General features: G+C 45.4%; 1 protein-coding gene across 3 annotated transcripts in view; it reads right to left on the minus strand.

Moving 5' to 3' along the window:
• Nucleotides 1–476: 476 nt before the first annotated feature.
• The window catches only part of LOC110527713 (bone morphogenetic protein receptor type-1A), a 67,213-nt gene continuing 52,788 nt past the window's right edge, over nucleotides 477–14,901 (minus strand). For all 3 annotated transcript variants that reach the window (XM_021609179.2, XM_021609172.2, XM_036983393.1), the window contains 10 exons: nucleotides 5,694–5,853; nucleotides 5,200–5,302; nucleotides 4,895–4,994; nucleotides 4,665–4,761; nucleotides 4,237–4,375; nucleotides 3,441–3,633; nucleotides 2,879–3,176; nucleotides 2,426–2,601; nucleotides 2,075–2,205; nucleotides 477–1,765 (listed from right to left, as the gene is read on the minus strand). In XM_021609179.2, the coding sequence (XP_021464854.2) occupies nucleotides 1,640–1,765; nucleotides 2,075–2,205; nucleotides 2,426–2,601; nucleotides 2,879–3,176; nucleotides 3,441–3,633; nucleotides 4,237–4,375; nucleotides 4,665–4,761; nucleotides 4,895–4,994; nucleotides 5,200–5,302; nucleotides 5,694–5,853 (1,523 nt within the window). In that variant the 3' untranslated portion in view covers nucleotides 477–1,639. The remainder of the gene's footprint in view (nucleotides 1,766–2,074; nucleotides 2,206–2,425; nucleotides 2,602–2,878; nucleotides 3,177–3,440; nucleotides 3,634–4,236; nucleotides 4,376–4,664; nucleotides 4,762–4,894; nucleotides 4,995–5,199; nucleotides 5,303–5,693; nucleotides 5,854–14,901) is intronic.

Here is a 14,901-nt window from a genome sequence, read left to right on the forward strand (position 1 = left end):
ACCAAATACTAATTGAGTGCATGTAAAGTTCTGACCCACTGGGAATGTGATGAAATAAATAAAAGCTGAAATAAATCTGACATTTCACATTCTTAAAATAAAGTGGAGATCCTAACTGACCTAAGACAGGGACTTTTTACATGGATTAAATATCAGGAATTGTGAAACACTGAGTTGAAATGCATTTGGCTAAGGTGTCTGTAAACTTCCGACTTCAACTGTACTCGCATGTGTCTCGGAACAGTCTAAATTCAGTGTCGCGATCTACTGCAAGTTCACTTTACTTGGCTGTAATTCTGTCTCACACACCTGAGGAAGCTTGATGGATCAACAAACTTCATTGGCATTACAGCTCTAAAATGTTTTTAGCACAAGTAACTGTCATTTACCATAGCATTGAGTAAGCTATATATTTGTACTTTAAGTTAATAAAATATGGCATATTTTCCAAACTAATGTGGACTTCTTCATTACTGCAGTCCAATGGCCGAGCTCACATGATGTTTGGCAATATGAAAGTTGGCCACTCATAGAATATCTATAACTCAACATGGAATTAAAAGCAATAGAGAAGAGCTGGAGGGAAATTCAGCTTATAATATCTATGAACAAGACTCAATGTTTAGTGTTCTGGACATTCCTCCCAGAAGACATACCGTATATACACAAAGGAACAAATACGAAGAAGGGGTAAGCATAGCGACAGGACGGGACACAGATTGACTTCCTATTTACACATTTCCTTCTGAATAGAATTATGCAGAACATATTTTTCTCCCCAGTTGTCCTTTTCATGTCAAATGTGACAGGAGAAGTTACTGAGTTGAACTTTGTTATAGGAAGCACAGTGAGTTGTTGATTTAAGGCAAGTCGAGTATCCCCTCTTACAATGTCCTTGGTTGTCTGGATTGCTCGTAGCTCTTGAAGCAGGTCGCATTTGAAGCCCACTGGACGTGAATACCATTGCAGTATGGTTCTTTTTTGTAGGCACAGCATCTATCGATCCAATATACATTTACATTTAAATTCACATAATTATAGTACCTTATTTCATAATTACTCTACTTAAGAGTCAAGAGTTATATTTCCATATGGCAGGAGAAGACTGTCCTGAAGAGGGGGGAAAAAAATTGGCATAAAACATTTACAGGCAAAAATTGAACATGATTGGCGGGAGGTGACGATTGCGAGGGCAGTGTCTTGGTTTGAAGTGTGGCTCTAAAGTTCCTACATAATATATGACTTTGTCCATCAACATGTGAGCAGACACATGTCCTTCCCCCTCCTCACACCATGTCCTGTTTTGGCTTTCACAGAAAGCGTCAAATCGCAGGACGTTGCTTCCTACAACCCAGAACTCCTCTGGTCAGGGAGGGAATAGGCGGGAGAGTGAACCTATACAGTTTCCTTTAGTCAAAAAACACCTCTGCAGCAGCGTCTGTCCATTGTGGTTATAGAGATTCATGAGGGTTGAGGCTCAATGTCCAAGGCCCTGTGGCAGGGTCCCCCCTCCCCCCATCCACTGTTTCTCCTCCCCCGCCTCCTGAACAGAGGTGACATATTCTGCATCATGACATTGGGACACACTGGGGAGTTCGGGCTCTCGATCGGGCTGTGTTGAGTACGTAGGGGTAAAATATCACATTTTGATGTCCTGGGATTCCACCATTTTGGCCAGGGTCTTCTTGACTCGTAAGATGGTGAGGCGTGAGGCGGGGTTGTGGGCCCAGCACTCAGACATCAGCTTCAGCATGGTTCTCAGACACTGGAGAAAACACACACACACACACCATTGTAGGAGTTGTTTTTCCTTCTGCTTATGCATTTTTTTTAAAGTGCTGCTAAGCTTGCATATATACCACTCTGAAAAAGCACTACTTACGCTAATAAAGACAAATGCATTCTCTAAAACACTGCTACATTTGGATAATCGCCTTTGTGTAAATGCCAAGTATACGCTCTTCACTTTCTTTCTGAAGGTTGCGTGCAATCAAAACAATATTCCCCTGATAAATCATGTCCCCGCAGTGACGCAGGTGTTGACATTCGTGGCTAGCTCCACTCTCAGACTCACCTCGTCACCGTTCCACCTGTTGGACACGGTGGGCCGCAGCCCTTTCACACACACCACCTCCAGCATGTCCTCGAAGGACGGGTCTGACGGCACCATCTCATAGTATGGCAGCTGATGATCCTCCACTATACCTGAGAGAGATGAGAGAGAGAGAGAGATAACGGCGTGCGACAGAACACTGGTTCAACAATACCGTGTGTAGTGCTTTTCATAACCAGTTGAAATCTTACGCCCATTACTGTTTTCGTAGTGACGGGTCTGGATTGCCAGTATCACGTGTACACAAATACCGGTATGCCTGTAGATTCAGAACAATAATGTGTGTGTGTAAGCGTCTGTGTGTGTCCGTACCTCCTGTTATACAGCGGCGGGCAATCTCCCAGATGACGAGGCCGTAGCTATATATATCAGCCATGATGTAGGCCTGGAAGTGGTTCTTGTTCAGGGTCTCGGCCAGCACCTCTGGGGCCATGTACCTCCGGGTCCCCACCCGTGTACTCAGAGGGACGTCTACCTCGTTGGTATCACTGAGGACAAGAACGGGAATTCAGAATAATCTACAGGGAAATGGTCAATGGTGCTCCAGAAACAACAGTTCAGAACTCTTCAGAGGAACGGCCATATGTGAAAACATGGGTTGTGTACATTAGGGCACACCGTAGCAAAAGCGTTTTATAACACAAAATGATTGCTGCTCGTCGGACAAGCTCAGCTACTCCCCCTACCGATTTGTCAGTTTTCTTTATTTTGGTGGCTAATAAATAAAACCTTGATTAAAATCTCCATTGCTGAGCAGCATCCTACCTGTTGAACTTGACGGCCAGGCCCAGGTCAGCGATGCAGCAGGTGCCGTTCTTCTTCATCAGGATGTTCTTGCTCTTCAGGTCTCGGTGGGCGATGGCCGGCTTGCCCTGGGTGCCGTAGATCTCCGTGTGGAGGTGACACAGGCCGCAGGCGGCGGAGTAGGCCAGTCGCAGCAGGCTCTGGGTGTCCAGCGTGGTGAACCTCAGGTAGTCGTACAGGGAGCCGTTCTCGTGGTAGTCTGTGATGAGGAAGAGCTGGGTGAAGGCCCCGGTACCCTTGATGTCTGCCGCTATGAAACCTGCAGACGTGAGAAGAGAGGTGAGGGGTGTTTAGTGCTGCAGTGAGATGTAGGCCTTGCCCTGATACATGACTGTTGACCTCAGCCATGTATGTACAAGGGCAAATGTAGAGCTAAGATCAAAGTCAATCAAGGCTCTCTACATTACACTTAGATTGAGACTAATTTAGATAAATTTAGAAAAAAAACGGCAGTATATGGCTTAGATGGAGGCAGAGATAGCCGTCGTCTTTGCAACATGCGAGTGATAGGAACGGCACTTACCCAGTATGTTCTCGTGCCTCATGAGGACTGTCTGGTAGATCTCGGTCTCTCTGAACCAGCTGGCCTCCTCCCGGGTGAAGAACACCTTGACGGCCACCTTCTCTCCCCGCCAGCGGCCCAGCCACACCTCGCCGTAGCGCCCCTTGCCGATCTGACGCACCATCTGGATTTGCTTGGCAATGGTGCGCTGCACCTACAAGACACATCAGGGAGAGAGGCACTGAGCATTCATATCAGATCAACAGTAGCTTACCACAGATCATACCTACTACAACCTTCACCATTTGTTAATTCGGTATTCGCTGTTGCAAGCCAGATATGCACGTTTTGCTTCGTAAGGCCCATGATGTTATACTTAAGCAATAAGTCCCGAGGGTATATGGCCAATATACTACGGCTAAGAGCGGTTGTTAGCACGACGCAACGCGGAGTGTCTGGATACAGCCCTTAGCCGTGGTATACTGGCCATATACCACAAACCCCCAGAGGTGCCTTATTGCTATTATAAACTGCTTACCAATGTAATGAGAGCAGTAAAAATATGTTCTGTCATAGCAGTGGTATACGACTGTCAGCCAATCAGCATTCAGAGCCCGAACCATCCAGTTTATAATTTACAAATTCACTTAACCTAATATAACCTCCCTATGGACAAAGACACACACATAACCGCTGTTACTCTTTCCTGGAAAGCAGAAGTCACGTTTTGAGTCACCTATTATGTAACCATAGCTAAAGGCTTTTCACCCAGGTCACATGCTCCAAAGCCCCTCCCTGTGCAGTGAGGGGTCCTTACCAGCAGGGGGAGCCCAGAGCCACTGCCAGAAGACTGGCACTGGTTGATGAGGTCTTTGAGAGACTCTCCCACAGGGATGAAGGCCTCGTCCTGCTCCAGGTCCCGGTGGTACTGCTGCCGCTCCGTCTGCCACTTGTACCTGACAGGAACACATACAGATCAGTACAGGGCACACATGCTAAAGCTACAATAGATGAATGTCAAGCGCGGTACTGTAGCAACAATCTGCCTTTGTCCCCAAACAGTCGAAAACAGTCCAACTTAGTCACAGACCCATGAAAGTATTCATAGAAATGCTAACTGACACCAACATGTGACTGACTAATATTCTCCCACAAGTTAAGTTAACCAGGACTGAATTCCCATATACATATGGAAATAAAGTTGGAATCTCGCTTTGTGTCAGCTTTTCTCTGGAGTAGTCCTACCTGTAGTAACAGACTACTGTGATGCAGATGAGAGTGCAGCAGCATACGGTCATTGATATAAGGAACGCCAGCCAGTGGGCACTGCCAAAGTAGGAACCTGCAAAACACCACGAGTCTGAGTCACGAAATTGAGTATCAGACCCTGACATACCAGCACAAGAATACTCTTCTGGGGCCACTATACAGAGGAACACCAGCAGTAGAGTAACATAGTTGGCCCTAAGCCTCACCAGTGTCCATTGGGGGAGGTAATGTGGGCTGCAGGTCCCGATTACAGAAGTCTGTCCCGCAGCATTCAATCGTTCGCCTGGTCTGAGCCCTGGGCGAATCCTGAAAATAATTCAACGAAACTATGTTTTTTGTTGTTGTTGTGGCACTCAATTCAAAAAAGGGTTATTCAAACAATAACTCAAATATGAATAATAGCTATATACACACACGTATAATAACTATACTAGAACATGTTACAACATATAATTGACACCCCTGTATCACGGTCCTGCCCCCTTCCATACAGACCACGACACACGCTTACCTTGCATTGAAAATGTGAGCCTTCATACTTCATGCAGCCAGAGGTCAGAATAGCTTCTCCGTTCTCATCCTCCTCTATGATGGCAAAACATTGGCCATTCGTCCTGCAATAAAAAAATACATTATTCAATGAGTACAGTTCCCAAACACACTTACGCCTCGATCACACCTTCAGTCATTGCACAAAATGGTACACAGCATCATCTGGATGGGTGTGCAACAAAAGTTCAACATTCACCCTCTGCTACCATTTCTGTCAAGTCGTCTACGCATACAGTTTGATGCATACGTTCAATTATTCCAACACACCGAACGCACTGCAACGCAGCGAGGCAAACAAATCGTTCCATTGGATATGAATGTACTTCTGGTGTACCAAAAGGCAATGACGCCGAGATCGAGGAGTTAAGTCAGAGTTGACATTCATCACAGACCCAAAAGTCAGAGTTGGAACAAACATATCAATTAAGAATTTGGCCTTGGTTGGTTACTCACTCGCAGGTGTTATTTTTGTGGTCCTCTGGACAGTAACCCGAGCAGTAGCAGCTCAGAAAGCGGGCGGCGTCCTCTGGGGCCACCGTGGTGTCGTCCCCGGGCTTCCTGGACTCATGCTTGTGCCCGGTGCCGTGGAGCATGTGGTCTGGATTCTGACCAGCTGGATGGACGGAGGGAGAGAGAGAGAGAGAGAGAGAGAGGGGGATGGTTTCGTTTTATAATGACAGTGAAAATGTCACAATCCATCCTTTTTTCCCTCCATCTGGGAGACACTGTCTGCCGTCGCAAAAACACAGGTTTTCACTGCACACGTCACTGTTGCCAGAAATACAGAACATAAACACATTGTGTAACATTTTCATTCCCCCGCCTAACACAACATCTGGTTTGAAGAGTTAGAGTAGTCAAATACTAGGCTATATATTCATAGTAAACACAACTGTTCTATGGTGGGTTTGATTTATCCCCCCCCCCCCCCTATTTGTTTTTATATGAGAGCGGTCCGCTCCTAATTGTGTGTGCATGTGATAAGTCTGATCCATATATGGCCAGAGGGCTATTTATACTCTGTGCTAGTGTCCAGTTAGAGCCATCACATGCATGAGCGTAAGCAGAGCAGAATACTGGCGGGCCAAGCCAACATCTGTTGTTCGCTACATTATCACTGTTGTCAATCTGATTGCAGTTACATATGAAATTGAAAACAACGGCATGGTTTTAACGGAGGAAAAACCTAATATTCATGCAGGCCATTATGTTGTGGTTCTTTATAATGGCAAGGTTTAGTACACAGCAAATGTTCACTGCTAAAATCAGTGTACGCTGGTTAAACGAGCCGAGAGCGCACTGCCAGGACTCTGTATTAACCGCACCTAAAAAAGGGGCCTTGGCAACAAATCTACTGACATCTTAAGGAGCCAGTCAGAGCCATTAAGACTAGATACATGGCACCATGGATACAAAGCCAGGAAGAGGACATTTTACAGAGGCACACTAATATACGTTAAGTCCCTAATGCTGCATTAAAATGTTGAGTATGAGCTCACTGTGTGACTACTCCTATCCTCACATTAGTGTCTGGTACTCCCTCCACCTCTTCTCATGCCCTTTCTCCTGATCTCTTTTCCTCTCCCCTTGCAATGCCCTGACCCACTTTCCTTATCAGTCCTCCTCTTGCCCGCTTCTTTTTGTACAATCTTTTTGCTTCTCCTGTCTGTTGTTCCTCCATTGTCCTCCTTGTTCCATATCCTTCTCTTCTTGACTTATACCTCGTCCAAGCCCCTCCTTTCTCTTCCCCTCCCCCTCTCAGTCTGCTGCCCCCCCCCCTCCCTCAGGAGAGTGGACCTGGGCTGTGGGGCTCCTGTGAGTCGTGAGCATAAAGCACAAAGTGATGTCTGTGTGCAGCGCTCGGCGCGGCTTCGGCACTTCCTCTGGAGCATGACGCGACTCGAGCCTGCTCCAGTTCAGACATGTCTGCAGAGAGCCAATCACCTGCAAACCTACACTTTGAAACGTCTCGGCAGCAGAACGGCACCCTTTTTTCCCTCTTCCCTCTCCCGGCTGCTTGTCTCCAGCTCCGCATTCCTTCCCGAGACCCCATTACTGGCTTCAGGGTTGCTGTTCTTGTTTTCCTCAACTTTTCTCTTTCCTTTTACAGCCCTGGTGGCTCTAGATTCAGGCTGCATTCTCAGAGTAATTTTACTGGTAAATTACCATTTAAAAGGAGAGCCCGAGAGATAAAGGAGCTCCTGTTGGGCTTCGGCTCCTTTTTTACAGTTCATTTGTACGCTGATCATGTACTTACAGACTCACCGGCTTACTGACGTCAGACAGCCTAACAGTCGACCAGGACCACTACTTCTACGAACGCTTCACTTTTAGTGTTGTACTTCAGCCAAAACGATGGAACCCCACAGGGTGGCAGACAAAAGTGTGCCAGTCTTAACTTAGTTTTGGGATCCTTTAGAATCAAAAGCTATTATGTAAAAACATAACTGTATCAAATTAAAAGCAACTGTTAGGCCTCTGTATAACAACTAAAGCAAAGCAGACCAGAACTCTTCAGTAATATTTTAAGACAACCAGGCAAGTGACTCACTACAATCCTCAATGTGGTCAACAGTAAGGTCATATCACCAGAGCAGAGAGAAATCACTGTGGCAGGGGGTTGTGAGATCATAGCCGTATGCTTGAGCTGGGGTCCTCGGGGCATAGAACAAACCCTAATCTGTTGTACAAACAAGGGTGGCAGGAGTTATCGGTGGCGGAACTGACGGCAACACCCTGAAAGAAAAAAAGAGTCCCGAGCAGTTCTCGAGTGAGATAGCAGAGCTGGTCTCAGAAGCTGTGAAACCCGGGGCTTTTGATGTCCGCCTTCTACCAGTGAAGAGGAAAAGAACACACCGATTACAGGACTCCAGAGTTCCAACCAAACACTCAGACCAACATCCTCCTGGGGGGGGTAAATTCAGTCTCTTTACTCTACATGCGTCACACACACACACACACACACACACACACACACACGCACGCATCCAAAGAAATAAAGCTCCTAAAAGGAGGCAGATAGTCTAGACCTCTTGCCGTTGATATTACACACAGGAGATTTAATCAAAATAATATCTGAAATTGTTGCACTAATAAACTATACTTAAGTGGTGGCATGGCCCAGGGCCCAGTTTGAGCTGGGCTGTCCCCTGGCGAAGTCAGATTGGCACAGAGCAGTGTTGGGAGGCAGTGTGGAAACTTATAAACACACAGCAGACTGGAACCAGATCAAACGGGCCAAGCCCCAAATAGAAACCAGAGAGCTGAGGGTAGATGGCTCTCTTTCTCCCTCCCACACTCCTTCTCTCTCCGCTCCTTCGCTCTCCCTCTGGGAGCTGTGCTCGGTCTCGACTGGCTTGAGTCATGTTTGAGGGATGGGGAAAGGGATTCAGGAGGCTCCCGGATGCTTTGATGAGGTGATGAAAGCCTCTTTATAGTCCCTGAGTAAGCACATAAAACTCGGGACACGTTTTTACTGTAGTGACTGGGAGCGTCGAGGACTTCTGAGGCCTCTCTCCCACTGGAGTCTACAGAGAAAGCCATGTTGACAATACAAGACTTAAAGTTCACCATCAAACCCCCAAAGAGCCTCAAGGCCCTTTTTGTTTCTATTTGGCTGGGTCTCGCTAGTGAAGACACAGAGTACCTCTCTTCACCTCTACTAGGAGGCTTGTGATTGGCTGGGGGCCGTGATTGATGGAGAGCAGCGGCTGTCAGTGGGGCTGGAAATGGCTGCTGGTGCTCTCTCTGCCTCCACATGTGTGCTTAATTCTGCCGCCAGTCACGGCGGAGTCTGAGGTCTGGCAGAGCACCCCCAGTAATGAGCCTCTCCATCTCCAGTCAGCCACATGTTGCACTCTTAAAGGGCCAGCACACTCCAATGCTAACGAGCCAACCCATCTACTGGCAATGGAATGCAGTGCTCTTAAAGGGCCAGCAGCAGAGCATGTTTTTGTCAGAGCCAGCCATAAGAGTGCAGCGACATGAGATACAGTGTTCTGAACTGGTTGTTCTTCTAACAGGACACACTGTGGAGGTGAGGAGAGTCGTATATCTGCATACAAACACAGTCACTGAAACCTGCCCTCTCCTAAAGTCTCAGGCGAAATTGAGTAAGAGTGTGTGTGTGTGAAGAACAAGTGAGAAGAAAATGAGAGAGCAAGGTAGAGAGAGAGAGAGAGAGAGAGAGAGAGAGAGAGAGAGAGAGAGAGAGAGAGAGAGAGAGAGAGAGAGAGAGAGAGAGAGAGAGAGAGAGAGAGAGAGAGAGAGAGAGAAAGAAAGAAAGAAAGAGAGATCAGTTCACAGCAACAAACCCCAGAGACGATCAACCTTCCTCTCTGACCTTGGGGGGGGATCTGGACGGGGAGAGAAAGCTACCTGAAATTACAACTCTTGAAGCGGGTGAGTCGGCAAGTAAATGAGAAGTTTGGAGGTATTAGCTGACAAGTATATACATCCTTGGTAAAGATGAGCAAAAATGACTGCATTCAATAAATAATAACAAATACTGAGCTATATTGTATTCTCAACAAAATAATTTATACTAATACAATTGCTCAGAGAAAGATTTGTTTAACAAGTTGTAAAACATTCTCAAAAAAAGGTAGGGGGTCCACGTGTTTGGCACCCCTGTTTTCAATGACAATAACAGCAGAGCCTTTTTCTAAAATGTTTTCTGAGTTGGAGAACCCATTGGGAGGGATCTTAGACCATTCCTCCATACAGAGTCTTTCCAGATCCTTGATATGTAGGCAGTCATTGTAAATAAGAATTTGCTCTTAACTGACTTGCCTCGATAAATAAGGGTTAAATAGATAAATAAAAAGCATGTCTGAGTCTATGGACTGCCCACTTCAATTCAAACAGGTTTTCAATGGGTTTTGTCTGGAGACAGATGGCCATTGCAAAATTTAGATTTTGTGCCCAATTAACCATTTCTTTGTGGATTTGATGTGTGCCTGAGGTTAATGTCTTGCTAGGAGATCCACCTGTGGCCAAGTTTCAGCCTCCTGGTAATGGCAACCAGGTTTTTGGCTAAAAATGTCCTGGTAGTGGGTAAAGTTCATTATGCCATTGACCTTAATGGCCCCAGGACCAGTGGAAAAGAAATAGCCCCAAACCATCAAAGAGCCACCACCATATTTTACAGTAGGTGTGAGGTTATTTTCTGCTTATGCGTTCTCATTTCAACACCAGACCCAACACTGGTGTGTGTGGTCAAAGACCTCTATTTTCATGTCATCTGACCAAAGTGCCGGTTCCAATCCAAAGACATTTAGCAAACTCCAGGCGTTTACATTTTTTTTGGATGAAATGAAAATAGTGCTCGTTGGTGATGTAATGAAAGGTATTGAAAACAGGGGTGTCTATCGTTTTTACCCCTACCTTTAAGGGGGGAAAAAGTAGTACTTGTTAGAAAAAATCTATTTCTCTGAGCAATTATATTCATATAAAATAATATACATTTTCCACTTTTTGGAGCATACAATATAGTTCAATATTAAAAATTATTTTTGCTCATCTTTATCAAGGGTGTCAATCATTTCAGACCCCCACTGTAAGCCTTACAAGTGAACCCAGAGACTTCGATGGCTCCCCCTTTCAGCTCCATCACCACTTTCCCAGTGGCAAAGGACAGGATACAGAGAAGATATTTATACTTCTTGCGTTGTTCCTCCGGTTTGTGATGACAATAGAAAAGTGACAGCGGCTGTTACCAAATCTCCTCCTCGCAGGTAGTGTTACTGGAACCTCTTCACCACAGCACAAATCCAATACATTCTGTTCATCTTAGTCAGTGATTCACTACAAGGCTTTTGCCCAAGATGTAGGACAAAAAGAGAAAAAAACCCAGTGTGTGTTCTTTGAATGTTATTGGAGAATTTCCTGAGAAGTTCATTCAACAACCTCGGTTACCTGGCAACAGTTAAATACCTTGAAATAGGTATTTAACAAGCTGCTACAGCCTCACGCTAATTAAAACTCCTCACACATGGAAAACAACAGCAAATTAAAAAAACTAGACCTATAAAACATGCGCCTTTTCCCCTTGGTGAGACAAAAGTGGAATTCTAATTGGTTTGTTGACACTTCAGGAGCAAAAAAAGTGAGTGTGAAAAGAGCATTCATGAGCTATCACAGCAGGCCCCTTATACAGCCACTCTGGCAGCCTCTTGCCCAGCGGGCACCTCTGTCCCTGCCCCCTCTCCCCATAACGCTTGGCATATGCCAGGCCCAGGCCCCACACTCCCTTACTAATCAGCAAGCGCAGCGGGGGAGAAAAAAAAGCACAAAAAAAAAAAGTGAGAGAAAAACCTCTCTCGTGGGATTGAATTATTTCCGGAGAACAATGAATGTTTGGAGTATTTTTTGCCCTGTAACGACTGACAGTATTATAGAGGAAATGGTTCACGTGAAAAAAGGAACCCAGAGTGCCAACAATCATTTCAACAGCTTCCTGTAGTGAGAGGGGGGGGGGGGGGGGGGGGGGCATCAATGACTGAGCTGCTGGCGGGAAGGAAGGAGAGAGGCTAACCTGGCCCTGCCTGGGTATAGAGGCACTGTTTCACTGTACAGTATGCCTGGTACAAGGTAGACATGGGAGACCCAGAGTTAACGGAGACTAATCAAAACAATAGCATGGGCTCTTTGATAACAAAACAGGGCCCCAACCAGTCTCAGAGAGCGACGCTCTGATTTAATCATCCCTAAGACTTGGACCGGCCTTGCCTTCCTCTTATCAGGCTGCGTGTGGGTGTGTGTGAAGGAGTGCTAAAAAGCTCTGCTTTTAGAGTAATCAGATCCTGATATTTGCCTTCACATCTCATTGGCTGGTTAAAGGTGACCTTTTACGAGCCTGAGAGCTCCGTCTTTATGGCCCTGGTTGGCTTTATGGCTGCTGGTTGGTTCACTGTGGAGGCCCCGCCGGGCAGGCAGTATGAGAGCAACAGTAGGAGCAGCTAGAGGGAGGCCCTTTTATGAGGCCCCAGCACATTAAGATCCATATCCTCCCGGCATCAAACATGTCCGGGTGAAACCAACGTTATACTTGAGGCCTGCGTGTGCCCGGTACATAGAAGAAAACGATCTTGGTGACTAAATTGTGCTGTGATCAGAGCGTATTCAGTGTCTCTTGCATACATCGTTCACTCACATAGCATGATCTCTCACGACACAAGGCAAATATCATCAGAACATCACATGATATTCAACATGGTCTAATCTCATTGAGAACAGGGCATTTCCCAAGTGGGAAATGGGTGTTTCTGCACATCACGGTAACCTTGATATTGAGAGAAAGGACTGAGTTGGTCCCCTAATTAGCATATATGCAAAAGTTCAATGTCATTGCCATATTATCCTGTTAGGACCACAAGGAGGTTTTGTTACTATTATTTAACTAGGTAGCTTACTTAGGTCATGCATTTCAAAAGGCATTGCATCACCAGCTAATGAATTCCATCACGGCCATTACAATGGCTTAAAATACTGATCTCTCCATAGTGGGGGATGGGGGACTGTGGGTCACATAAGGGCCTTGCTTAAACAAAAGCAGAAATAAGTATTTATTCTAATTTAGTTGAACAACATTTATCATGCCCCTCCTCCATATGCAATAGATGGAGTGTTTCAAAACTTCTTATTTTGTCTTGGCGTCCCCCTTCGTAACGGAGATCAAATTGAAAGCAAATATTTCAAATCCTGTATTTACAATATTCGTCACGTGCCCACACACCTCTAATTCTGAAACGTAAGCATACCTCAGAGGGGTTGCCCTGGTAGTAATTGTAGGTTTTTATAAAGCACCCAAGACCAATCTGTAAATTCATTTGAAAATTGGAAAAAGAGCTACAGTGTAAATACTGCAATGCGGGTTGGATTGAATTGAGCCCCTAATCTTAATTTTCAAGGTGATGATAGCATGTTTCTCCCCAAAACAATATCGCAATAAATGTGAGTCCACGTTCCAAATATCATTTTTCTTGCGCCCCATGGGGAATTCGAACTTAGACCGCAAGTGGTAATAGATGTCAGGAACTCGATGCCTTACAGCTGTAAGCCAATGGTCCAGAGACGTATTTGCTCGCGATGCAGATCATCTTATTATCAGAGCCTGCCAGTGGACTTCTGGTTAGTATGCTTTACTGAGAAAGTGTTGGTATCATGTTAGGGCTGACCACATTTAGTCGACTGGTTGATTGTTTGGTTGATAGGCTGTTGATCGTCCGAGATTTCTTTAGTCAAGCAGTAGCAAAAAATATATAGAAATAAATTAATGGTGTACAAGACACCTGTCTGATTGGCGCCTTTGAGTGGACTGATCCATTGTGGAGGACGTTCGAATGGCACAGTCCATCACTCTAAGACACGTGCTACTGAAATTGCATATGTTTATATTATGTAAGAACAACAGTGCAACACTAATAAAAATATGATTATTTTATAACAAAGACTCTTTCTCCTGAGTTGGATAGTGGTCGCTGTCCGCGGTTCTGAAACACATCATTGCGCTGTTGAATTGATGCCTTTTACTAGGCCATGTTGCTTTGTGCATAATAGCAAAGTTAACCAGCATCTTGGTGTTGAGAACAATGCAGCGGGGGCAGCAGCAGAGATAGGAGACAAAAAGAAAAGTGAGGCGGGAGGAAACCAACTTAATTAGGTCTATAATCAATAGACTAACTTAAAATGTTATATACACATTGCATTAGGAAAGTATTCAGACCCCTTGACTTTTCCCACATTGCTACGTTACAGCCTTATCTAAAATGGATTCAACGGTTTTTTCCCCCTCAATTTTACACACAATACCACATAATAACAAAGCAAAAACAGTTTGGAAATGTTTGCTAATTTATTAAAATACTGAAATTACATATACATAAGTATTGAGACCCTTTACTCAGTACTTTGTTGAAGCACCTTTGGCAGTGATTACAGCATCAAATTTTTTGGGGTAAGATGGCACACCTGTCTTTGGGGAGCTTCTCCCATTCTTCTATGCAGAGCCTCTCAAGCTCTGTCAGGTTGGATGGGGAGCATTGCTGCACATCAATTTTCAGGTCTCTCCAGAGATGTTTGATTGGATTCAAGTCCAGGCTCTGGCTGGGCCACTCAAGGACATTCAGACTTATCCTGAAGCCATTCCTGCATTGTCTTGGCTGTGTGCTTAAGGTCGTCCTGTTGGAAGGTGAACCTTCGCCCCAGTCTGAGGTCTTGAGCGCTCTGGAGCAGGTTTCATCAAGGATCTCTGTATTTTACCCCACTCATCTTTCTCTCGATTCTGACTAGTCATCCCTGCTGCTGAAAAACATTGCCACAGCATGACGCTGCCACCACCATGCTTCAACATAGTAATGGTGCCAGGTTTCTTCCAGATGTGAGGTTTGGCAATCAGGCCGAAGAGTTTATTCTTAGTTTCATCAGATCAGAGAATCTTGTTTCTCATGGTCAGTCCTTTAGGGGCCTTTTCGCAAACTCCAATCGAGCTGTCATGTGCCTTTTAATGAGGAGTGGGTTCCGTCTGGCCACTCTACCATACAGGCCTGATTGGTGGAGTGCTGCAGAGATGATTGTCCTTCTGGAAGGTTCTTCCATCTCCACAGAGGAAGTCTAGAGCTCTGTCAGAGTGACCATCTGGTCCTTGGTCTCGAGTCTCATA

This window comes from Oncorhynchus mykiss, chromosome 1, assembly GCF_013265735.2.
Source record: "Oncorhynchus mykiss isolate Arlee chromosome 1, USDA_OmykA_1.1, whole genome shotgun sequence".
NCBI lineage: Eukaryota > Metazoa > Chordata > Actinopteri > Salmoniformes > Salmonidae > Oncorhynchus > Oncorhynchus mykiss.